This window comes from Apteryx rowi, unplaced genomic scaffold (genome assembly GCF_003343035.1).
Source record: "Apteryx rowi isolate R43461 unplaced genomic scaffold, aptRow1 scaffold_480, whole genome shotgun sequence".
In the NCBI taxonomy this organism is placed as follows: Eukaryota; Metazoa; Chordata; class Aves; order Apterygiformes; family Apterygidae; genus Apteryx; species Apteryx rowi.
This window is the reverse complement of record NW_020450739.1, coordinates 647685-672017: the sequence shown is the minus strand read 5'-3', so window position 1 is coordinate 672017 and position 24333 is coordinate 647685. Positions and strand designations below refer to the sequence as shown.

At 38.1% G+C, this 24333-nt stretch overlaps 1 protein-coding gene across 2 annotated transcripts in view; it reads left to right on the top strand.

The window, feature by feature from the left end:
* RYK (receptor-like tyrosine kinase) overlaps positions 1 to 24333 on the top strand; it is a 43199-nt gene that overhangs the window by 1380 nt on the left and 17486 nt on the right. The window contains exons 2-8 of one of the 2 annotated variants that reach the window (XM_026078563.1): positions 614 to 713; positions 1969 to 2103; positions 3967 to 4023; positions 5485 to 5629; positions 7145 to 7245; positions 9618 to 9743; positions 13166 to 13252. In XM_026078563.1, coding sequence (XP_025934348.1) covers positions 650 to 713; positions 1969 to 2103; positions 3967 to 4023; positions 5485 to 5629; positions 7145 to 7245; positions 9618 to 9743; positions 13166 to 13252 — 715 coding nt within the window. In that variant the 5' untranslated portion in view covers positions 614 to 649. Of the gene's footprint in view, positions 1 to 613; positions 714 to 1968; positions 2104 to 3966; positions 4024 to 5484; positions 5630 to 7144; positions 7246 to 9608; positions 9744 to 13165; positions 13253 to 24333 lie in introns of both variants that reach the window. The other variant, XM_026078562.1, reaches the window with a different exon arrangement.

The following is a 24333-nucleotide window of genomic DNA, read 5'->3' as shown; positions in this document are numbered from 1 at the left end:
GGGGACAGACAATGAAACCAAATTCATCCACCTGAACATGGAGTGGTAGGATAAGTTTGCAGGCAGGGGCTCACGGCTCAGTTACGGTAGGTTCTGTTCTGCCTGTGGGAACGAGGACTTGCAGGATCAGCTTCTTCAAGTGGAAACAAAATCTCCACATAGTCAAATAAGATGGTTTTAAGTGATTTTGGCCCTGTACTTTATACCTGGAAACTGACTAGATGAGTGGGAATTTTCCTAACTCCTATAGCTTTAGTGAGTAGGCTTTTGAACAAGTAAGAGTAAAAGCATCAGTGAATGAGGTCTTTTTTAAAGGAGCACTTTAATTTCTGGCCTAAATTTCCAAGAGTGATTTTAAGAATGGCTTCTTTTTTGTGTTTCTTAGTTTGAACTGTCACAGAAGTCTGATGTTCAGACTTCATACAAGAAATTTTAGTTTGGGCATCTAAAATCCCTAGCGTTCTCTGAAAATAAAATACGAAATTTTTAGTTGGAAGAAAAAGTTATCCAGAAGTACATAGCACTTCTTTTTACTACTGGAGAGTGTGTGGTTTGTGTGTGTGTGTTTGTTTGTTTTCCCCACTTGCTTTTAATCTTCCAACTATTGTTGCAGGTTGAATATAAACTGGGATTTCAGGTAGATAATCCCATGGCTATGGATATGCCCCAGGCCAACATTTCATTACAAGGAGAGGTCCCTCGCATGCTCTCAGGTAACCAAACGGATTTCCACCTCCTGCCTCCCCTCCTTTGAAATGTACAGCTAGTACTGATACTTATAATGCTTTCTGGTACTCGGTAATAACTCTGTTTTTTCCGATGTGCGTAATGTTGCATAAGAACATAATCTTAATTAAACATCCTATATTTATAGGTCTTCTGCCACAGTTTACAACATTGCTAAAAGGGAATTATAAATTGAGACTAGTAGTCTGCTTGAGAGTAAATATTTTTTCCCATGTTTGGTGGAGGATACGGATTTCCCTAGTGAGGAGGCATGGCATTTTTTCAATATAGGAACAAGGTTCCTATTCCATTTCAACAATAATAATTAACAATTGCATGTATTTTAAAATCTATACCCTCTAATTTCTCTAGCCTATAGAGATGTAATTTCAAGAAGTGTAGGAGTTGTTAAGACATTGAAGTGTTTAATGGTAAGTTTAAAACTGGGAAAACTATTTTGAATATGTACTAGCTCCTCCATAGATTTTTATACTAGAAACAAATGTATTTGTTATAGAAACAAGTGTATTTATTTCAGGATATGTGCAAATATTCATCATTCCTTGCTCATTCAACTATGACTTCTTGCTGCCTGTTTCCTTGTGAGTTTGATCCACAGGTGGAAATGAAATACTTGTTTTCTTTTTGTATTACTCTTTTGTGCAGGCAGACAGTAGGGAATTAGGCTTGTTCTGTCTGCTCTGCTGACATCAGTAATACTGATATAAAAGCTAGAGAATAAATTCTGTCATATTAGTTTAAGTTTTTGATTACAGACAGATTTGCAGAGACCAAAAGCTTCAAACTTAACTGCTGTGAAAAAGGCTAACCTTCATAGCGTTTTGAAAAAGCAATGAGGAAAAGTAGAATTCTCTTTTCCTGCGATAAGAGGAACCAGCCTGGGCTTCTCTTGTGAGAGTACTTTAACCCCCATGCTAACAGATGGCTAATGGTTGTCTACCCACAAATATGACTTGTTTTAGAAATCCGTAAACTCCAGTATGGTTCTCTTAAATTTATTTGAAATCTATAACCTTTAATTCCTTAATAGTTGTCTGAAATTACAAGGACGGAAGACTAAAATAGCAGTTCTTAATAGGAAGTTCTTTAAAAAAATCCATTAAAAGCATCATACAGAAAGAACCCCTATCACTTGAAGGTTTTTTTTTTTTTTTTTTTTTTTTTTTTTTTTAAACCAGAATGTCTGAAATGTACTCAAATTTAATTGTTGTCTGTTTGCAGTGTTTTGTGTTGAACTCTCCTGTGCTGGCAGACTTGACTCTGAGGTCACAATATTAATGCAGCTCAACTTGACAATAAACTCATCAAAAAACATCACAGTCTTGAATTTCAAACGAAGGAAAATGTGCTACAAAAGTAAGGCATTAAGTTTCAAAAATTCAACAACTGTTAGTGTTACAGCAGGATAGAAAAAGGGAGTGGGAAGATATATGACAAAGGACATGAGTGATAATCCATCAGAATAAATGATGAAAAGTAGAGGAAGAAACTGGGTAACATTTTGCCTTTCAGAGAAAAGTGGGGACTTTCTTTCTTAACCAAAAGAGTGGACAAATTCCCTAAATATGCCCAGAATATGTGAAGCAAAGGAGGGAGGAGGGCAGGAAAGAAAAGGGTTAGTGATGATGTTAGCATGTTGATGTATTTTGTAGATTAAGGCTTTTTCACATATATAACAAAAAACCTGTTTTCTCTGTTGAGCTTGGAAGGAAGAAACTCAAACCTACAGTGCTCTAAATATTTGGATTGTTCTAAGACTTAACAACTAAATCTACTTAGTTTATAAATTGAAGTAAACTCAAAATGGGTCATTTAATAAATACAAGCAGGTGTTCATTTTTCAGACTTTGAGTACAAAGGATGGTAGGTAATGCAGACTTCAAAAATCCCAGACTGACTTTTGCGTGTTCTGACTTAGAATTTGAATCTGCAAGCCCGGTTTGTTTTTAGATTGTTACTTTCTCCTATTGCCATTTCCTAGAAATATCTTCATAGACATTGAAAGAAAATTATTTTAGAGAATCACAAGAACTGTACCCTTCTTAAAATTGGCTGCAATATCCTATTCTCAGGTGATGTTGTTCGGTTTGCTTAGAGCTTTTGGGGACACTAATACAGTTATCAAAGGGGAGCCTGTCTCTTCTTTTGGCTATGAATGTTCAAGGATGAACTTGTTGAAAATGTGGACTTTTTAGCACATAATATTATGATACTTGTGCTCCTTGCATTGATGTTATGGGAAAATAATTCTTAATTCAAAGTTCATCTCTCCTTCTAGTGAAAATAGAGGTCTTGCTGATAAAGCATATTTTGAAGAACAGCCATTTTTACCTTTAATTCATGTCATCTTAGGTACTTTTTCAACCATCCTAAGTGGGGGAAGTCTGTACTGCTTATGCATTCATAGCTTGCTGAACTGCTGAATGAGCAGAGAAAGTTTCTATAGGCACTTATATAGTAATTGGGCTGTGTGAGGCAGAGCCACTTCCTAAATTATGTAAAAATAATTCTTACTAAGATTGTGTTTCTGTGGGTTCATAAAAACCTCAATTACTTTTTTAAGTTGTGTATGGAGTGGTATAGAGCATCTTGGGATTCCCACTTGAATTTAGCACATGAATTAAAAATATGCAGGAACTTGTTAGTGGTTTTGCTCACAGTATACCTAAGAGTTTCTGCTAAGGTCTAAAAAAGACAAAAAGCAAAGTTCATGTGTGTTTTATTTCCTTCCCTCGATTACTTTTTCCACAAGTTTGAGGCTGAACTGGCTTACTGAGGGGTCAGAGGATTATCAGATTCTGTGAGTTTTATACTCACACCCCATACACACATTTATACACACACCCCATACTCTGCACCTCCTCTTTCTACTGTCTGCTCCTTTGGGGTATTATGGATAAACCAAAGGGGGTTGGAGGTAGGTAGATTCTGTGGGTTCAAGTGTGACCTCAGTGGACTCTGCTGGCTTTGATAGTCTGAAGGAGTGCTTATGCATCAGTAGTGAAATGTATCTGATCCATGTGTCTTAAAGCTTTAAGTGTTATTTTTAAAGTGGTTAGATTTTTAAAATAGAAATCTAGAAATAACTGTACTCCTTGAGTCAACTTGCCTATTTGGAAAAGTGGGTTTGTGTTTTGAGAAATGAAGCAGTTGATTGCCTGGTAAGGACTACAGTCATAAATGTGTACCAAGCTTAATGGTTTTCCCTCATCTATTTAGAACTTGAACCAGAAGTGAAATCTCCAACATCTGACAAGAACAGCAGCAAGGCTATCTGTAAGTAATTTTGAGTTTGCCATTTAGTTCAGTTTTAAACAAATGAGAAACTTGCAGCATTCCCTATGAAAATGTTCCCCAGGTAGTCTGTACTAAACATAGTGTTTTAGCAGGGTTATTTATTAATCATTTTAATGAAGTATATACTGATGGGGGGGGTAGTTCCTAATCTTGTAACAACTTTTTTATCATATCTTGGTGGCACTGGTTTCCATACATAACTTTGATCTATTTTCTTGACTTTAGGACCTGTTGGGTTTGCTGTTTTAACTTGTCTGTATTGAATGAATGGAATGAGGTGGTTTCTTTTTCTTTCATTCCTCTTCTAGCTGAAAATATTCCTGTCAGTGCGTTCAGCTTCTGTGGCGCTCAGAATGTAAACTTTTTGCTAAAATGCCTTTGGAAAGCCATGGAGAGCATTGCTTGGTTTTTCTCTTCACCACCTGCTTCTGTTCCAGGGCAACTGTCCTCTCTACAGTACATGATTTTAAGTAGGGGGTGGCTAGGGCTGCTCTGTCATCCTTGCCAAAAAAAAGCAGGAAAAGCTAAATCCTGCCTCCTGCTGTCTCAAATCCCTCTGGCCTGTGCAGCTGCTTAGTACAAGCTGAAGGTCAGCACAACAGACAGTCCCCACACTCAAGGTGCAAAGGCAGAATTTTGCCCTAAAATTCAGTACAGCTGAGATTCTTTTGAGAAAGAGGATTAACTGTCCTGTGCCACTGGTGTATTAAGATGTGGGTCTGGGATCCATAATCTACCCAACCTACTCTAAAACCAGAAGCAGAAGCTAAAATTATGTGCTATGGAACATTCATTCAGTGAGTAAGCACCACTGGGATGCTGCATCTAGGTATTAATCCTATTTTTATTTCCTATATTGATATATGTTCTGCTGTCCCATTGACATCTGCTTTTCTAGCCCCACTTAGCAAGTCAGTGGCTCTAATGTCGTTTGCTATGTTTGGGGCTCGGCTGAGTAGGAAGCCTGGTTTGTCTGTGCTGCTAGTAACTGTTTTCAGTGTGGGAACGGTATGAGCAGTACTGTTGTGTCTCAAGGCAAGAGCATTCACCTCGGTGGGAGCTATGGAGGAGAATCGAGGGGTTGTGTGGGACTACAGGGTGTCTCTGACACTGTAAGACCATTTTAGGAGGCTCCTGGCTAGCTTTTTTCGTTCAGTAGGAACTTCCTTCTGTCCCAGTAAATAAATGGAGGCATTGAGTGGCTTGCAGTCCCTGCCCTGCTTTGCTGCAGCAGGAACCACGATGTTTTCCCTGCTAGGGTGGCTTCAGCTCCCTGCTGCCACCTGGGTACCAATGACCTTGGTGCTGGGAGCGGGGGGGAAGGAAGGACACTGGGAGCAGCAGCACTGCCCTCCTGTCATGTCAGCCTGCTTGAAATGATGGAATATAGTTTGCTGCTTTTTTGAGAAAGGCTCAGTAACTTTTCACTTTCTATTTCAGTTGATCCTGTAAATGCAGCTCCCACCACTTCTACCCGTGTGTTTTATATCAGTGTAGGGGTGTGCTGTGCTGTTATATTCCTGGTGGCAATAATATTAGCTGTCTTGCATCTACACAGTATGAAAAGGATAGAGCTGGATGACAGGTATGTATTCAAGCTTTTCAAATGCATTACTTTTGATATGCTTATCCAGGTTTGTTGGAGTTCTGGAGACCTCTGCAGTGGCTTGCAATTTTGCTCTTGGTGTCAAATTGTATCGATCACTAGGTGTGTTGAGCTGGTAAGTGCTATGCTTCAGAGAGGCAGCGGTTGCAGGCTGATTATGAGGTGGGAGGGTTGTGGCTATTGGGATTTTGCAAGAATAGTTATCTGGAGGGGACACAGTGGGAAATCTAGATAGAGATAGATCCACAGGGATTGTCAGGACTGAAGGAAAGCTTAATAGATATCTGAGCACACTGAAATCTGTTTTCTACTGACTTCTACAGGAGCCTGAGTTCTAGCTTTCTGTATTTTGATTGATTTACCAGTGTTCACTTTGGCCTTAGGTTGAAGTCTAAGGATTACAGTTGTTTGGTTACAAAGCTGAAAAAGTGGCTTTTTTCTGAAAGTATTTTCAATCCAAATAAACCAAATTGGCATAGGCAAGAGAGAAGAACTTGTAATATGAAACCAAGGGCAATACAGTCAGCACAAGTCCTTTCCTTTCTTTTTTTTTCTTACCAATCTTGAGTGGGGTTAAACAGGAGGGAGAGAGGCTGAAAAGCCGTGATCTCAGGCTCCGTTGAAGGCTGTGTGAACAAGCTGCATCAGATGCAACTGTTTGCAAGCAATGAGTTTTGAAATGGGATACTTGAGAAAGCAGTCAGACATAGGTCGTCATTCCTGTTGAAAGCATATCTTGAACTGCTTCTGTTCCTGCCTGCAGTCTTTCAGGGTAGCTTTTCCCTTACCTCAGATGGCTTTCTGAGCCTGTGGTGCCATGGGGACTGTTTGCATAGAGAGTACTAGAGTTTGTTTCTCCTCACTATCCATTCATCTGTTTCTTTCTGTTTTTCTTTCTGCCCTTTACTCCTCTCATGTCCCCAGACCACTTGTTTTTTTTGGGGGGGGGGAGAGTGTGGATGATGTAAGTAGCAACAGTGTCTGAAAACCATTTTTTGGTTCTTGATCTAACCAAATGACTTGTTTGTTTTTTCTTAGTTCCTTTTTGTGCCTTATTTTTCTACTGACAGTATTTAATCAACACAAAGCTTTAAAGTATGTGCAACTTGCTTTTATTCATAAAGGGAAAGCATTATGTTTAGAGTATGTCAGTACAGAGTCTCTCAAAAACTTGGATGACTGCCTCAGTCTAGCAGTGTTTTCAAGTTTCTTCTTTCACTCCATCGTACTTAACTTTTTTCCTCAAAAGTTGGGAAAACATACTGGAAACAGAACAAAGTCTGTGAAACAAATATGAGGGAGTCATTCACTCTCAAAGTACAGAAGTGCTAAGCTTTTTAAATTGCCTGAAATATAGTTTGCCATGTGAGAGAAGGACTTAAAGATGTCATCCTTCTGAAGTCTAGTCTGGAAAATGTGTTTAATTTTGATATGCTAACTTTGAATTTTTGAATTTAAACAGTCATGTTCATGTCCATTTTTGTTTTAAAACAGCATTAGTGACAGCAGTAGCTCACAAGGTTTATCCCAGCCTTCCACACAGACAACACAGTACTTGAGAGCTGACACGCCAAACAATGCAACACCAGTAACCAGTAAGTGTTAATCTGTTTACAGACCCATGCAACAGACCATCTTGGATGCACCTGGGATATTGGTGGTTGAACTCACACTGATTTTAATATTGAGGAAAACAGAAGAGCATGAATAACCTCCTGGCTCTTATCAGTTTGCCTGTTCTGAGTTAATGTGGTGTGTGGGGTTTTTTCCATCCATCTCGCAGTCAGGATTGAGGCCTCTATGTGTACTGGCGCCCAGGAGTCATCACATGAGTACAATCCTGTTTTATCCAACGAGACTTTCTCCCTGTACCTAGATCAGTCTAACGGAAGGACTTCACCAATATCTGTGGAGCATCTGTTTTGTTAACACTGGGAAGAAGCTGCCTTATGCAGTACCAAACAGAGGAAGGTGTAGAGTTGGAAGAGATAATAGCAAGTGGAAGGATCCATATAGCCCGAGGATCAGTTGCCGTGACCAAAACAAGTGTGGTCATCAGTGCATATTACTGATGTTTATTCCTTCCACTTTATTGCTCCAAGCAACAGAGGAAATAAAAGGAAAAAGGCTTTACAAGGGTGCTAGAGAAAAAACAGCAGTGTAGTAAAAGAAAGGGTGAAGGGGCAATGGTTTGTATACTGTGTAATGGACTGATCTGGTAACTGATACTAGCTGTACTATAAAGTAGAAAGTTATGTTTTGTGTTAATTCTGTAATTACTAAAGGTATTTTAAAATCTGCGGAGTATTTACTTCTCAAATTGTTTTGTCCTCTATAGTAGAAGGATATTCCATGCAGTATAAATCTGGTGAAGGAAGTGGTTAGAGTGTAGGGAAGCCAGAGGGTATGGGGTGAAAATACCTTCTTACATGCAGGATTTGAAATTAAGTAGGAGGATTTGATGCAGCACTTGGTGTGCAGTTCTCTGGCTGCTTAATCTCATCTAAAGTTGGACTGACCACAAGATTTTTACCTTTTCCCTTGTGCTGGCACTAATGCAGCTAGGTTGCAAGCCAATTCAGGGAGCTGAACCAGTCAAAAACTGTTTTATTTTGTAAAGCAATTGATTTCTGCTTGACTTGGCTCTCTGAACTGGCTTGTTGCATAGCTGTACAAGCACTGATATTGGTGCCAAGAGGGATGTGGGTCTACATGACTGAGCATTGGAAGAAGGCAGGACTGTATTACCCCAAACTTAAATTGGCTTAAGCGACAGTTGGAAAACCTGCTTTAAAAGATCTAAAGAGAGGTGGGGGTTTATGTTAAAAAGTGAGAAAAATGCGAGAGTCTGACCTCTTAGTGAAGCCAGGCAGGAGGAATGAACTGTCTTTCTGTTAATCTCAAATCGCTCTTTCTCAAAAGAGTGGGTATTGCCAAACTGAACTTTTGACAGAGTTTGGAGAAGACCTTAGAATACAACTAGTTCTCTAACTGTTCCCCCCACCCACCACACCCTTTTTATTTTTTACATCTGATCCCCGTGCTGCTGATGTCGTATCAACTTCAAGTTTTTAGGTTGGCCCACAAAGTGACACCGTTTGGTTAACCTGAGTATGACCACTGGAAACTCATTAATGAACCTCTTGCAAGATCGGCGAGGAACACTTGCCATGAAGGTGGCTTACAGTGCAAACTCATACTGATTATTGAAGTACAGCAAATACCAAACTTATCAGGGTGAGGAGGGTTTAATGGTATCTGTTTGATTGCTGTGTTCATCAGTTTTGTTTCAGAATGACCTTTAGGTGTTGTGTGACAGCTGCAGTAAAATGGGAGACAGTGAAAATGAATGTAAAAATAAAAACACAAACAGGAAGAATGTTCTTAGGCCTTTTGTGGTCCTAGTAACCTTGTTTTCAGTAACATTTAAAATTGTTGATCAAAGTGATTCTCAAGGTTTTCCTCTAATAATTGTGGTCTTAGTACAAAAGTATTCAGGTCTTTCTGAAGAATATATTAGTATTTCCAGATGTGTCTTGTGCCCAGAGGAGGGCACTGATAGTTTTCATTTTTATGTTCTTCCCACAGTGCATGGGGAAAGCATTTTCTTCATTCCATGAAGTCTTGAGACAGTCACTGACCATGATCTTTATTTCCTTGATGTCAGTGAACTGCAGGGTTGTGTTAACCAGCTTCAGTATGTAATACGGAATCTTATTTACCTTGTGTTGATAATGAGACTTGATTGCATGACATTATATAAAATTCCCTGTGTAATTTTTTTTCAGATTATTACATTCATGTGGTTTCTCTCCGTTTTTGTTGTTTAATATTGTACATGCTCTTTTTAAGTACACATTGCTTGTATGTTTTTACACCTGTAGGTGGTGCTGAGGGGAAACAATGTGCTTGTAGTTGCATAATAAGGGTATTTATATTGGTTTGTTTGGCTCTGCTGGCTCCTCAGGTTATCCTACGTTACGAATAGAGAAGAATGATCTTAAAAGTGTCACTCTAATGGAAGCAAAAGCTAAAGTGAAGGACATAGCCATCTCCAGAGAGAGGATAACTCTAAAGGATGTACTCCAAGAAGGTATTTACAGGACTCTGACACTTGTTGACTACAACGTAGTGTATTTACAACATGGTGTAGCTATCTTTTTATAGCTAAATTTTGTGAAAATTAATCATAGAAGATAATTCTGATCTTTGCAAGATCTAGGTGGAAGGAATGAATGATGAACGGTGTTTATATTTGGGGGATAGAAGAGGAGCAATTTTCAGAGTTCATTAGAACAGGGGAAGTGACTGATTGTGAAAAGTAAATATTTCAGCTTGTCCGTCTTGATAATCTGGTCCTTTAAAGAAGTGAAAGCAAGTGTTAGATGGCTAAAGAATGAGATGATCAGTTGTGACTGTAAGTAGCAACTAACTCATTTTCCTAAATTACTGTGGGAAGGCTTCACTTAAAACAAACAAAAAAACCCCTTCAGTCATTTAAACTCATGCAGCGTTCATTTAGCAGCTTCTAATTTGGAACTTTAATCAACAGATGCAAATTTAACAGCTCTGATGTGAAAAACTTAGGGATTACTTGATTCTTTGTTTGAAGTTTATTTTGGAAGTGTTCACATGCAGTTTTATTTGGTTCTTGCTGATGTTGACTTTTCGCAGTAGACTTAAATGTTTGTTTCATGTCAGTAATCTTTACAACTGCAGCTTATCTCTTAAGCTGATGTCCCCTGAGCTTGATCAGAATTCAAACTTTTGAGAGCTAGAGATCTGAGCTATTAAGCAGTCCTCATCCTTTGCCGGCAGAATTGCTAATTGCTTTGATTTGTTATCTGAAAAATAAGAGGAGAATGCTAGAACTCCCCATTTAATGTAAGCATTTAAATCTTTAAGCAGGTGCCTCTTTCTGAGCTGTGATGTTGGTTCTACAGAAAGCTTCCTTCACATGTAGGATATGTTTTGTGTTCCTTCATGCTGTTTTTTGCCTGTAGCCTTAATGTTCGGAGTTATCTGATGACTAGAAGCAGATTCATAACCTCAGTTTGTGCCACAGCTATGCTTCTGATCCTTACCGCAGAGTGATAGGGATACCTTATTCTGTTGGCTGTGGATTAAACAGCTGCTGAATGCAATCCGGACCCAATTAATAGTGGGATCTTCTTTCTTGTCCTGCAGCTTGCATTTGAGATTTCTGTCAGGAAATCAGTTTAGAGTCTATTAAAACCTTCAAAAGTTGATCAAAGGACTAGAAGTCAGATCCTGATCGAAAATCACCTTTTTAATTTTGGGGATTATAGCAAAGCTGGTTCTCTGTGATCTAAGAATAAAAGTRCTTCAGAGCTGAAGAAGTGAATAACAAATGCTTGAATAAAATTTTCAAGATTTCCCAAGTGCTGCCTATGGAACTTAAAGATATCTTGCAAATCTTAGCCAGAGATTCATTGGAAGCTTCAAGTATCGTCAATAATTTAATGTATTTTAACCCCTTAATAATTATTTGAGATTGTGGTTCTGCCATGGTTTAATCAGTTGGAAATTGTAAAGCTCAGGGACTGAGTGTGTGCAAGGGAAGAAGAAAATGCAGGCCCGGTCTCCTTTATGTTCACATGTCCTGAATTTGTTTCTCTTGTTGGTGACAGGAAGACTTAGCCACCCGCTCTTCAAATATGGTTGTGCGTACTGCTGAACTTAAGCAGCACATGATTTTGAACCTGCATTGAACTTGTATTTTATTAGATGTAAGGCAAAATGTAGGTGTCTAGAAAAAAAAATAAATGAATAAAAGCTGTTTCTAATGAAACTGTTACACTTCAGTAAATAGAACAGGTGTTAACAGTAGGTCGACCTTTTACCATTTTCTGGTGAAGCAGACAAATGGCTCAGGTGTTCAATCTGGAATGCAAATAGCATAATTTGCAAGAAGCCCACAGGAGCACGAGGCAGAAGTCTAGAGGGCAGGCGCAGAATGCTGTCTGTAAGTATTCTAGCATACTAATGATAGACTCGCATCTTAGCAGAACTGTCTTTCAGTGTACCRTTAAAAAAGATAAAATAAAACCGTGGACCATAGAGGCATGCTGTGTTAGAGTCATACTGTAATTAGATACTGCATTACATGAAAATTATTTTCTAGCCATAATTGCTTTTGCACGCTTCCTCTGTTCTCTTTAATTCCAGCATTTAAAAATAAATAACGTCTTGTAAGGAAACATGTCATGGTATCAAGCTATCTTCCTTTTATTGGCTTTTCCAAATTGCTGAATGTTAGAAATGTGTATTTAAAGCACTTTAGTTGTGGTGTTTTCAAGAACCAAGATAGGAAGGTTTTCTTTAACAGTAAAATAATAAATACTGTGTATTATGATTGCCTGCAGTTACCTTAGTTAAACTGCCTTTTGATCGGATTAGAATTTCAAGATCTCTATTTCGAAAACTTTACTTACAATTCCATGGCAGATGATAGAAACATCTCATTGTCTCTGTTAAGTGTTTAGGAACTAAAGGAGAACCACACTTTATGCTAGAAGATGTACAGCCAGACTAAGACAAACCCCATCAAAGATTGCTCAACCTAATCAGATGAGGCAAATCAGTGGGAAAGAAAGGGATATAACATAAGAATAGACTGCCTGAAGATGATGCACACTGGTCCCATGATATTTGGTACTGTTTTGTCACTTAAGCACTTTCAGTGAGGTTTTCTTTTGAGAGGAGAAGAGATTATTAAAGAAGGGTGATCTAGCTGGAAACTAGTTTTTCTGTTTTAATAAAAGCACAACACAGTGGCATTGCCGTCCTCAGATCTATAAAAAAAGTTAAATCTGAGTGTTAGTGCTGAAATTGTTTTCATTCCAGATGTTCAGTGTTGCTTTTCTTCTAGCAGTAACTTTGTTAACATTTGTGTATGAAAAATTTTGAAAGCAGACTGAACAAACTCCCAGCTAAGGTGAAACATTTGAATAATTCAGGCTGTTCCATGGGGAGGGATGTTTGCTGAATCTAGTATTTCCTTGTGAACATTTCCAAAAAAAAAAAAAAAAAAACATGTCTTGGTGAGAAATGTTTTGATTGGAGAATTTCTGACTAACTCTATGAGGAAAAAGAAGAGGGTTGGAGGGGTTTAGTGCAGGCGGTTGATGAGGGCTGTGAACTGTCGTCAGTATTGATATTTAACTGGATTGTGTTACTGTTGTTGATTCACTTTGCCTGTTTGTGCTTATTTTCTCTTTTTCCTGAAGCAAGTTATCTAAACCTTGTGCATTCACTACATGAAGTTCTGAATTCACCTTCTGCCGGAGAAGTGATTGGTTTTGTTATTGTAGTAGTTTTGCTGATTTAATAGGGTATTTGGGACTTCTCGTTTTATCTTTATTCCTAACTTTCTGCTGTGGCTATTAAGAAAACATTACCCTAAAACGTATTCTGATTAGATACTAAATTCTGTTAGCTTTATCAATGTATTATAACTACATAATACTAAGTAATTGTATGTTCTCTTCATAGGCACATTTGGGCGCATTTTCCATGGAATTCTAATAGAGGAAAAAGACCCCAGTAAAGAGAAACAAGTTTTTGTCAAAACTGTCAAAGGTATGATTACATAAAGGAGTGGGGTTTTTATTCTTATTATTTTATTTTTTTCCATTTAGTGGTTTGTACTGTGGTGCATGCTGAGAAATCTGCCTTTAACCTTCCCCCATCCCCCAACAAACAAAAAAACCCAAATGGTTACTGCTTAAAAAGCAAAAGCAATTTAGATGCTGTGATCAGTCAGAGAGAGTAGAAATCCTGTATGGAAGAAAAACCTGCATATTCTCCACCACTGCCTTAAACTACTGCATCTTGAATACTTTTGCCTATCAAGTCTTCTAAGTAAAATCTTTTTTTTTTTTTCCCCTGACATATTCTATCCATTTATAGCCTTTTTTCCACAAATTGCTGAAAAGTTGCACCTGGAAGGCTTCGCAGCATCTTTTATAAACATGCATGGCTGTACAAAAGAATAGGGCTTAGTTTCTGCCATCATTTAAATGAATTATCTTCTAAACTGAATTTATACAAATCTTAACGTACTTTTTTTGTTTTTTGAAGAAATAAATTCTCAGAGTGATTTAAATCAGAATAGGTAGATCTTAAGAAATAAGGAATAAGGTAAGTGTAGATGAAAACTGTTACATGTATCCTACAGATTGTATCCAGAATCCATCCTCTGCAATCATCATTATAAATGTTCTCCAGTAGCTTATTTTTGTGTTACAACAGCCCTATTAAACTCTTTGTACAGTGGTTACTTAATTGGTTATTTTTGTAATTGGTGTATTATTTTAAAATTTCTTTAATTCTCTTTTCAAAGAGAAAAAGAGAGAGAGATTTAGGCTTCTGTAAGAATTTTACATTTTTTGCCTGGCTAGTAACTTTACAATGATAAGAATTTAAAAGAGAAAGGGGGAGCTTAGTGAAGCTACTAGTTGAATTGAATCTTTCTGCTATCCATTCTGTGGCATTTTTTTCAGAAAGAAAATATTTTGCTTAGAATAAGCAACCATCTACTATTGTTGGTATGGTTCTCAAGCAATTGGATGTATGCACATAATAAGAAAACGGTATAGTAGGAAAGTCACTTGGAAAAAGCTTCATGTTCACTTCAAGTAGAGGAATTTTTTCTTTTTTAATAACCTGATTTAGAATAACAGTAGCTGTAAAAGGAGTCCCTACTTCTTGAAACTGTCACAGAGTAATCTGAAGTGGCAGCTGGAGATTTTCTGTCGCATTCCTTAGCTGTACCCTTGTTCTTGAAATAGGCTTGGCAGGATGCTGTGCTTTGGCAATGGAGACAGGTCAATACTGGATGCCATGCCTGCTGCTCTAACAAGATACCCTGAACTTGAGATGATCCAACTTGTCTGTGCTCTGAGCCAGGTACCAGTTGTGAGTCATCAACAAAGGCATATGTACATACATATGCATGCAGATATGCAAAGTCATGTAAAATTAGCCCCCTTTCTTGCTTAACAAGTAGCAGGGTAGTAAGAGTGAAGTGCTGCTTTGTGGACAGCAGTGAGTGCAGGAGCAGCTCTCAGGTGAGACCAGATTGAGGTTAACCTATGGGTAATTCTGTCTCAGCGTTAAGTGACTCTTGACTTGTGCTCTAGGACAACTTCTCGTATTTCTGCTAATGAGATTTGCAGAGGGCTGAGCAGAGCAGTGAAGATTTGCTGCTATCACTTCTCCTCTCCTCGCCCAGCCCTTTTGAAGATTTTGGAGGCTACCGTTTAGCATGGTGGTGGTAGCCAGAATTATGACTACTGAAGATATTTGGCATAACAAAACTAACGGGGTGTGTGGGGGKGTGTGTGTTTTCTTTTTTTAAACAAGGCAAGTATTTTCTTGTAGTGAATTTAGCAAGAAGCAAAAGAGCATCCTTAATCAAAAAATTGTACTGCTTTCCAGTACCCCAGGCACTTTTCCTGAGTTCTGCTCTTTTCTGTTTGCCTATCCCTGCCAAACGATTCTGGTTGTCACCTTGCTTTTATTTGATATGGTTTCAAAAGACTTGTTCCATATCACATAAGCGTGGTGCTCATCTGTGAATGACAAGTCCTCTAATTCAGGGCATCATTCACCATAGCCCATGATCACCTTTTCTGTCTCATATAGTTCTCCTCCTCCCTGAATTAGAGACACAAAAGACACCACTTTTATGAGCAACAAAGTCGTCGTGTGCTAGGACAGTTTGACATCTATACAGCACAGTTAACTCTGTATAGCATAGGATTAATTGATAAGACAACATCTGTAAGAACACAGTTTAGCTGCCTTCCATCACCACTTGCCTAATTACTTCACTAAAATGGGCATTCCAATCTACTCCTTCAAGCCGTGCGTCTCCCTTGAAATAGCTTGCATCTTTGGCACAGTACACATCCTGGTTTCTCTTGTCCCTTCACCTTGCAATGAAACATTGATAAACTGGAGCATAGTCTTAAGGGAATTGGGGTATTCCCTTTAGTCTTTAGAGATTTTTCTCAGCTTTAAAAAGACCTGTATGGATAAACAGTTTATAATAGATTCTGTTGATACTATTCTGTGAAATAATACTTGTTTGGGCACCAAAAAGCTGCTAGGAGGAAAAACTCTAAAGATACCTCTTTCCTCTTACAGCACTTCATTTGCAGTGCCAATATTAAGGAGCCTCCTCCTTGTCCTGGCTGTAATAGCTGCATGCGTAGCTGTGTCATGTAATAAATTGGGAATTTGGTCTGCTTGGGAAAAAAACATGCAAAAATTTTCTTAACCAGAATTTTTCCTTGATCTTGTTCATCCTGTGGCCACACACACAGTGCTGTTTTGGGACAAACGAAGGAGTAGGGCAAGACCACAAAATGGGTATAGGTATGAGAGCTATTAAACTGATTTAAGCATCTGTATTGCTGAACACAAAAGAAGAGCCGGAGGGTTATGAGAAAGAAAAAGGAAGAAGATTATAGGTATTGTATCTAAGTTATCCCAACAAAAAGAACAGGTTGCTACCCTGCATGTGGGGGGAACGTCTTTTTCAGAACTTCTGAAAAATGTGAACTGGAACTATTTCAGCATGTGCTGTCAGGAAGAAAGTACAAAGAGTATATACTTAATAATCTTGGGAGGAAAGACACCTCTTCTGACCTGGATTAGAGCTTGAGAAACCTGAACTATTGTATTGGCTGTTCTGACATTAGAGTAGCTGCTGCTTTAAATCTGGAATTCCCAGTAGAAGAAAACCCTTGAAAGAGGAGGAAATCTGGACAGGGCTAATAAGATCACTAGAAAACTGGAATATGAATATGAAAACTAGAATTTTGTATTCTTAGAGAAAATAATCAATGAGAGCTTCCAGTCAAGTTTGAAGACTTTGTAAGCATGGCTAGACAGTATTACAATATCCTCCGTTGGAAACAACTCTCTACTCCTGAGACTGATGCAGCTTTGTCTTCCCATTTTGACACTGGTTTCTTTGACATTGGCAGCAAGGAAGAATTGAAGTTGCATCATTGACATATCTTACTGTTTACAGAGGAACAATAGAAACAGTTTAAGAGTCTAATTGATAGAAAAGCCTTTAATCTGTGGAAACTTTGGCTAGATGTGACCTTTGTCTGCTATGTCACTGGACATAACCCTTCACCTCTGATACAAACAGCAGTGTATGAGCATACAGGTGGTTTTGTTGACTAGATGTTACTGTTTCAAGCTAAGTTGGTCATAACAATTTTGCATTATGCAGCTTGGTAAAGCTAGTGAGTTAAGTGATCATCTGCTGGAAAGTCAAGAAACATACTGGTCTAAAACAAGCAGTATAGGTAAGGCTAGAAGTATTCTCTGAGCTGTAGGCAGTTCCTTTATATTAGCTTTTCGGAGAAGACCTCCGATATACTAGGGTATGTGTCAAAGAAGGAAAAGCTTTTAGGCTAGGTAATGCTGTGAATATCACAGCAGATTAATAGGATTTCCGAGTTCCGCTACTGTATCTGGGCTCTCCTTATGTGCTTATCATAATGGACCTTTTCTTTCTCGTGTCCCTTTCTCAGTTGTTAATGTATTACAAGATCTGTAACTTTTCAAGGTGGGTTACTTCCTAATAATTTGGATAGAGGAAAATGCGCTGTCAGTTTATTCATTTCACATTCAGGAGAACATGAATGCTGTGGCTGATATGCTCATCAGACAATAGTTACATCTGTGAGCATTTCCTGCTCTGAGAGGAAATGTGTTTGCAGCTTTGTCAGTTTGCCTGTCTTTCCTATCTCTCCCTGGGGTTAGGATTCTTTTGCCAGCAGGATCAAAAAGTAAAGATACTAGGCTGATTATAGCAATACCTGTGGCTGCCTTTCCCGCTTCCTCGTTTCCTGATGTTTTTCAGCATTCTGGTGAGGTGTTAAGCGTTATTGTAAACCAGAAGAGTGCTAACTGAAATCAAGAAGCTTTGATTTTTCTGAACTTAATACTYGTTTTTCCATCTGAAGCGACCTGTTGTTAAGGGAATCAGTAATGTACAAAAACTGAGAAAGTCTGAGCCTGCTTAACTTTGTCCTAAAAGAGACCTCTAAGTGAACGAGGCCAATCAGAGAAGTGTCCGAAATAGTTTCCAGGAATGTGTTGTATTCCCTGCTTTCTCAAGCTGGGATTGAGCCAGTAGGTCAGACTTTCAAAGGCCAGTTTGACATTCATGAAGCAACATCAGTGCAAGAGACAAATAGATTTGAGCTTGCTTGTTCAGCATTATTTGAATAGTTTCTTGTACATCACAGAATTTGTCCCTGAGAACTGGACTCTTCAGTGTCTAGGGTCTTTCATTGGAACTATTTGTTAAGTCATTGTATGATTTTCCACAGATAAAGTGGCTTTTTGTTACATAGTTGGTAAGCTGATACGACTGCAAAGCTGGAAACACTTCTCTTGACATCTCAACGCCTTCTTTTTATAAAGATATGGTCTGAAGGTGGAATCCATTTGTGATTGCTAGAAGTTCACTCCAGATCCTTAGACTGCAAGAGGTTGTTTTTTTTCATCTAGCTGTGGCGCACTCCAAAGATGAGTTGCAACGGGCCCTGGATAGTGACAAAACTTCCCATGCGTATGTTCATTAAATATCTTAATTCATAATTACAAATGTCTTTTTTTGTGCTGTACTGTCTAAGAGAATGCATCTGAATGCCTGAATCTTCAATATGTGGAATGTTCTGTGACTGGTATCTAAACCAGGAAAGTTTAAAACAAACAAAACAAAACAGGGTATCAGTTGGCAAAATTAGAGGTAGCTTTCTGGAGACTCTAGTAGTCTTCTGAGTACAAAGATCATATGCCCTGGGCAAAAAATGTCACTTGTTCCTACCTTTTCTAGATTCTTCATGTTGGTCATCCAGTTGTTCTTTCCTAGTTACAGGTAACAGTTTCACTGAGTAATAATATGCTAGTAATCATCATGAAAGTTTTAGCTTTTTTCATGTTCAGACTTCTATATGGATAGTTCTTCTTCATTCTTTCTTTAAATAGACACTCAAGAAGATTAATGTTAAAGATCTGTGTCTCTCTACCACTAAGAACAAGAACACATATTCATACCGTATTTGGAAACTGCCTTTCTTGGAATATTGGAATCTGCAGATCAACACAACCTGAATAGGTTGTTTGTGAGAAAGATGAGAGATTTAGTTGGCACTTGGCTTGTTCATTGTGCTTCTCACTCTGCAGCAGGATTGTTTTGTGTGGTTGTAATGCTTGATTTTCCTTTCTGATAGGAAGTTTCCAACCATTCTAAATTTTGTGAAGTGTCTCGGTTGCCATGATTCTCAGAGATAGAATTGAGTCTCTTGCCAGTGATTGATCTTTATAACTGCATGAAGCAACTTTTTTTTTTTTAATCTTTAGACCTTGTTACCTGCGAAAAGGAAGAACGCACACAATTTTCTATTTTGATTTACAGGAACATATTGTTTAGTGGTGCTTTTCCTGCAAAGGAGAAATTCTTTGCAGAACAAATGGAATTGTAATATTCCAGGAACATACRCAGTGAATTTTAATTTTGGAGAGCCCTGACTCATGTAGCGCGTACTGGCCAAGGTACATTTTTTATTAGAAACAGCCAGTAGTGCTGTTCAAGATAATCTGACTGCTTCCATTTCATTTTCTAACCACTTAAAATAATTTTTCTTATGTGCAAGAGTGTTTGAAAACAATCCACCCATGGAAAAACACTGGAAACCAAGTCATAGCGTGAATGAAGGTTAACTCTTAAGATTCCTCATTTTACTAGTGCTGAAAAATCTTTAGGTTTTGTAAATGTCGTCATAGGTCACTAAAACACTCTTTTTCAGCAACCTTGGCAACCTCCAAAGTTGTGGTTTATTTATTCATTGTGAATCTAGTTAAGAGTAGATGTTCAAAGTGCACCCACACATACAAACTCAATCATGATATTGTAATAGAAGGCTTGCAGAAGGACCTTACTCTGAATTTACTTGGTATATCTCAGGACTGCAGTTGGCTTCAGAATATATGTAGTATACAAGACTTCTAGTATGAGTCAAAACAGGGCTGCAGTGCAAATTTGTGCTGTGTTATAGATGTGAGGAAGCCCTGCAGATGTGAAGTCTCAAAGAGATTCTTCATTGCCCTGTTTCTGGCAGAGGAAAAATGTTTCCTTCCAATAGCTGAGTCATTTTGATGAGCCATTGCAATGGATATTCTGTATCAGAAGATGTCCTGTGAGGTCCTTTCTGTGTAGTCATCAAGAGAGTGTATATTTAGCCACTTATTGAAAATGATAGCCATACTAGTTCCAATCACTGCTCTTAAAGAGCTGCAGGATCAGCCAGAAGCATCTGAACTAGCAGGAATCTTCCCTTAAGGGAAGGGAGATGTGCTTATTTCAGTTGTCTGGGGCAGATACACTTGCACCTTGCACTCCCTGCTTTATTGAAGTGATCACAGATGACTAAGGCAGTAAAGTATCTTGCATCAAACTCCTGCCGTTAGTATGGTTACTATCAAGATTGATCTTAAGAGTTTTGTTATCTCAGGTGCTGAGGAGACTTGGAGGAGGAGTTCTTATCATGAATCAAAACTGGACTGACTGGCTGACAGGTCATATGTAAAAACAAGCCTGACTTAACTGAGCATGACTTACAGACCTTTAACTGCCTTCATTTGTGTGATGTCTGGTCTGTATTATTTATGATCTAGCCGAAAGTAAATTGGTGACCCTTTAGGTGGTCTTGAGTACATGTAGGAAGTGTAGGAGAGAAGATCCAGAGAACTCTAGACCATGCAAATTGGTGGAAAGCAAGAAGCAGAGTTAGATGAGTTAAGTGTGTATAAAAATCTTGTGTTAACAAAGTTTGAAGGGTTTCTTATTTGTATTAGGGATACAGTACTGTGGAACCTTGAGTGTACACAGCTTTTTCCCAAGGTACTGTTCTTAAATTGCATTGAGTTTATCATTATGGGCAGTCCATTGTTAAAAGCACTGCCCTAACTAAAGATATTTTCAAGTTTGTGCCTTATATGCTTTAAATATTCATACCAATGCACTCCTGAAGTAAATTAAAAAGTGTTTAACCTCCCAAAATCTGAGTACAGGATTCTGCTTCTTTTGAAGAAAGTTCATGACAAAAACTTCAAATAAGAAATGCTTCTAGTCTCATTTAAGTTTTCTTAAGTTTCTTTGTAGAAGGATTCCTGAATTTAAAGAATTAGAGAAAAAGAGCAAATTTCTGAAAATTAGTTTAAAAATGCACTGTATTTGTCGTATAACCATGGTTCACTGAGAGACTTTAAATAGTACAATATATAGAAAAACATTCAAGTAGCAGTGCTCAGAGGATGATGTCCAAAGTCCATTATATGGTATTTGCACTTGTTTATATAAAGACTTGCTATTCCATATGCTTCTGCAGGAAAAAAGTTTTACTGTTTCATTTCAAGTACATTTTCATTTTCATACAGTTAAGACCATTACTTGTATTTCAGTTTTGTTAGCTGTTGCCCTTATCAGGCAGTTGATAGATGTTGCGACATTAAATCAGTTATGCCTCTTGCCCAGTTTCACCTTGCATTTATTTTTACTTTCAGCTTTATTTTAAGTTGAATGAATTACTGAGCAAAGAACCTTTGGACTGTGGCCGTTTTCCTCTGCTGCTTGGATTCTAGTATTGTTATCATGTAGGGATATAGCACTATCCCCAAACTGTATTTCTTTCTCTGCCCTTTTCTAAGGCTTAGTTTTGTATGTATGTTTACAATGTAATAAAAACAGAACATTTTATTTTATCAGTGTTATGTTGAATCACTTCCAGAAAGTATCAGATTCAATCTGGAGAGATCAACAGCAGTCTTTATAGAGGAAAAAATTTGGCTTTGCCTTTTTGAAACTCTGAATTGCCTTGCTTTAGAAGATAATTTTGATTGTGTGGTTGCAGTATGGAAACAAAGATTTCAATAAAAATAGCCTTGATTTTAAGATTGGAGCAGAAATCTTGCTCTATTGAGATTTTAACGAGAATAAACATGATGATTTATCTTGTAACCTGGTTACCTTATTGTATGCCTTAACATACAGACATTTTTGAATTCTGCAGGATGCACAGCTGCTTTGTAAATTGGATAGACATTGATGTTTGCAAGTATAGCCATTACATGAATGCCTCTGTAGCTATCTAGACTTGCACATGCAATAGAGCACCCAAAAAGGAGTATAGTCTTTTCTTCACTTCAGTGGTAGGCTGAAAGTGATCTGGTGTGCTGGTGGCTTCCACAGTAACTTGTCACTGTCTAACTGCTATGCTCTCTTGAGGCTTTAAAGTGTGAATACTTTTGTGCGTGTACTTCCTCTTGCTTCTGGAAAAAGCAGATCAGCTCATGACTGTGTTTATTCATTTTCATTTAATTCATAGCTTATAACTTCCTTAAGCTGTTCATCCTTCTATTGAAGGAAAGTTCTAAAAATGTCTGCTAACAGCATTAGAAATGTCATGTTTGAGAGACTTGGATTCAAGATATTTTTGAGCCTTGAACTTCTTCCAAAACCAAAGACTTGCATAAAAGGGTTAAAGCAGTATTCAGGTGTGTATCCTCTTTGCACTGGGATTGACTTCTACTTTGTAATAGGTAGAAGTGGGAGCAATTACAAAGAATGTGTTGATGCTGGGAGTGTTTGTAACCTGAAACTGAAAATCTAGCATAGTTCTGGTGCTAGGGTTGGGGCTTAAATAGCCTAGCCTTGTTTCATATCGAAACAGTCTGTGATCATTGTGTGTGCCCATGTGCTTTTCTCCCTCTGATAACTTGAGCTTGTGGACTTTGTCACAGTGTGGCAAACCCACAAGTTTCAAAGATGAAAGTAATACAAGCCTTGTGAAAACAGGCAGCCACGTAGAAAATGGATTATATAAGTGTTTTGATGATGGGGAAAACTTGCTGCGCAAGCTTGCATTATGAGACAAAAGGAAGTTCACACAGGAACAAGATGTTACAAATGGTCCAAAGGTGAGAACAGGTTCAGGTAAAACATCATCTTTGTAAATATTGCTGTCATGAGACTTCTTCATAGAAAGCCTTGAGACTTCCTAGCTATAGTGTTTGCAGAGATACTCATGTTAAGAATTCTAAAAGGAATTGCTGTGTGTTACTGCCCATAGTAGGCTCTCAAATGGCTTATTTGAATTTTGAAACTTGTGGCAGTCTTGTTTATAATAATATTCTGCTTTTTCTGTCTGAAGTAATTTATTTCAATGACCGTGCTACAATCTGAAGTTTTGGTTATAATGCTGTGTTTTGCGATTTGACCTAAAGTGTTGTTCTTGAAAGCTGTCCAGGTAATCAGGTAACCCACTGCAATATCCAGGAAATTGCTGCTTTTCATCTCTGGTAGATAATTTGAGGTGTAGAGGAATAGTGACTCTTCTTGTTATACTACCATCTAGTGAATATAGAGCATGATGTTCTGCAATTGTTAAAGCCCAGTCTCTTATGAAGCAAACTGCTGCAGAGTTAGTGTCGTTGCAAAACTCCTCTTAAACTTGACAGCGGTGTTTCATGTGAGTGTCATGATGATTAATATGGCTGATGAACAACGATAAATGAAGATTTAAAATACAGTTTTGCACATAGACCTCTAGAAGTATGTAAAAATCAAATGGGTGCTCTTTCTCCCTGTGAACGCTTTGCCAGGAAAGCGTCTCAGTGCATATAACAGCTTGCCAGAGTTGTGCGGCAATATTGCGAGATTAGCCTCTTGTATAAAGATGGTAGTGCCAGGAGCCCCACTGTGTGAGGCTATATACAAATGAAATATTGTGAGATAGTTGCAGCCATAACAAGCTAGGATTTCTAGATGCTTTGATGTTGCTCTGTCCCATAGGGTTGCCTTTCACAGTCAGGGCCTTGGCACAGAAAGCATGAAACTAGTGCTTTAAAAGCATCTTGTTAATTCTGGAATATGTTTGCATCTATCTCTAATAGCTTATAGTCTTGTTTTTCAGCACCTTCTGAAAGTTGGGCATTTCTGGTCCTAATTGGACTTTCAGAATTACTATTGGCTCTTAAATCTTTGTCTTAACTCTTGATGTCTCTTCTAATCTCTGCTATTCAGTTATTCATCTGTTGATGTATGGCCTTGTGTAAATAGATTGTGCTTTTTCAGGGCTAAGAAGCACTGACATGGCCATACCTTAGCTCGTGATCATGGTGCTGTAACTTAGTGGCGTCTTGAGTACTGATATTTTTAATTAGCAAACAGCATTAATATCTCAAAAGCAAGTTAGCTTTTCTGGGCTTTGAAGAGCCTCATTGCCTTGCCCTGGAGTGTTTGACTTGACTTGGGGATGCTTCCTCATGCATAAATCTAATACATGGGAAACTGTGGTCTTTTGTGCTGTGACTTTACTTTACTATTCTAATTTAAGAAATTTCTGCCCCTGTGGGAGGTTATTTCTCCCCCTTTGCCCTGATGTACTGCTTCAGTAACACGTGTGGCTATGCTCAAATCACTTCACAGATCTGGTACAGAAAATACAAGCCTCAAAAGTCTATAGTCTTTCTTTTGTGTTTGACTAGCTCATTCCACAGGTCTAATTCTGTGTGGTTACACAAAGAATTTTGTAAGTAAAATACTAATACGAGTGTGTGGTTACATA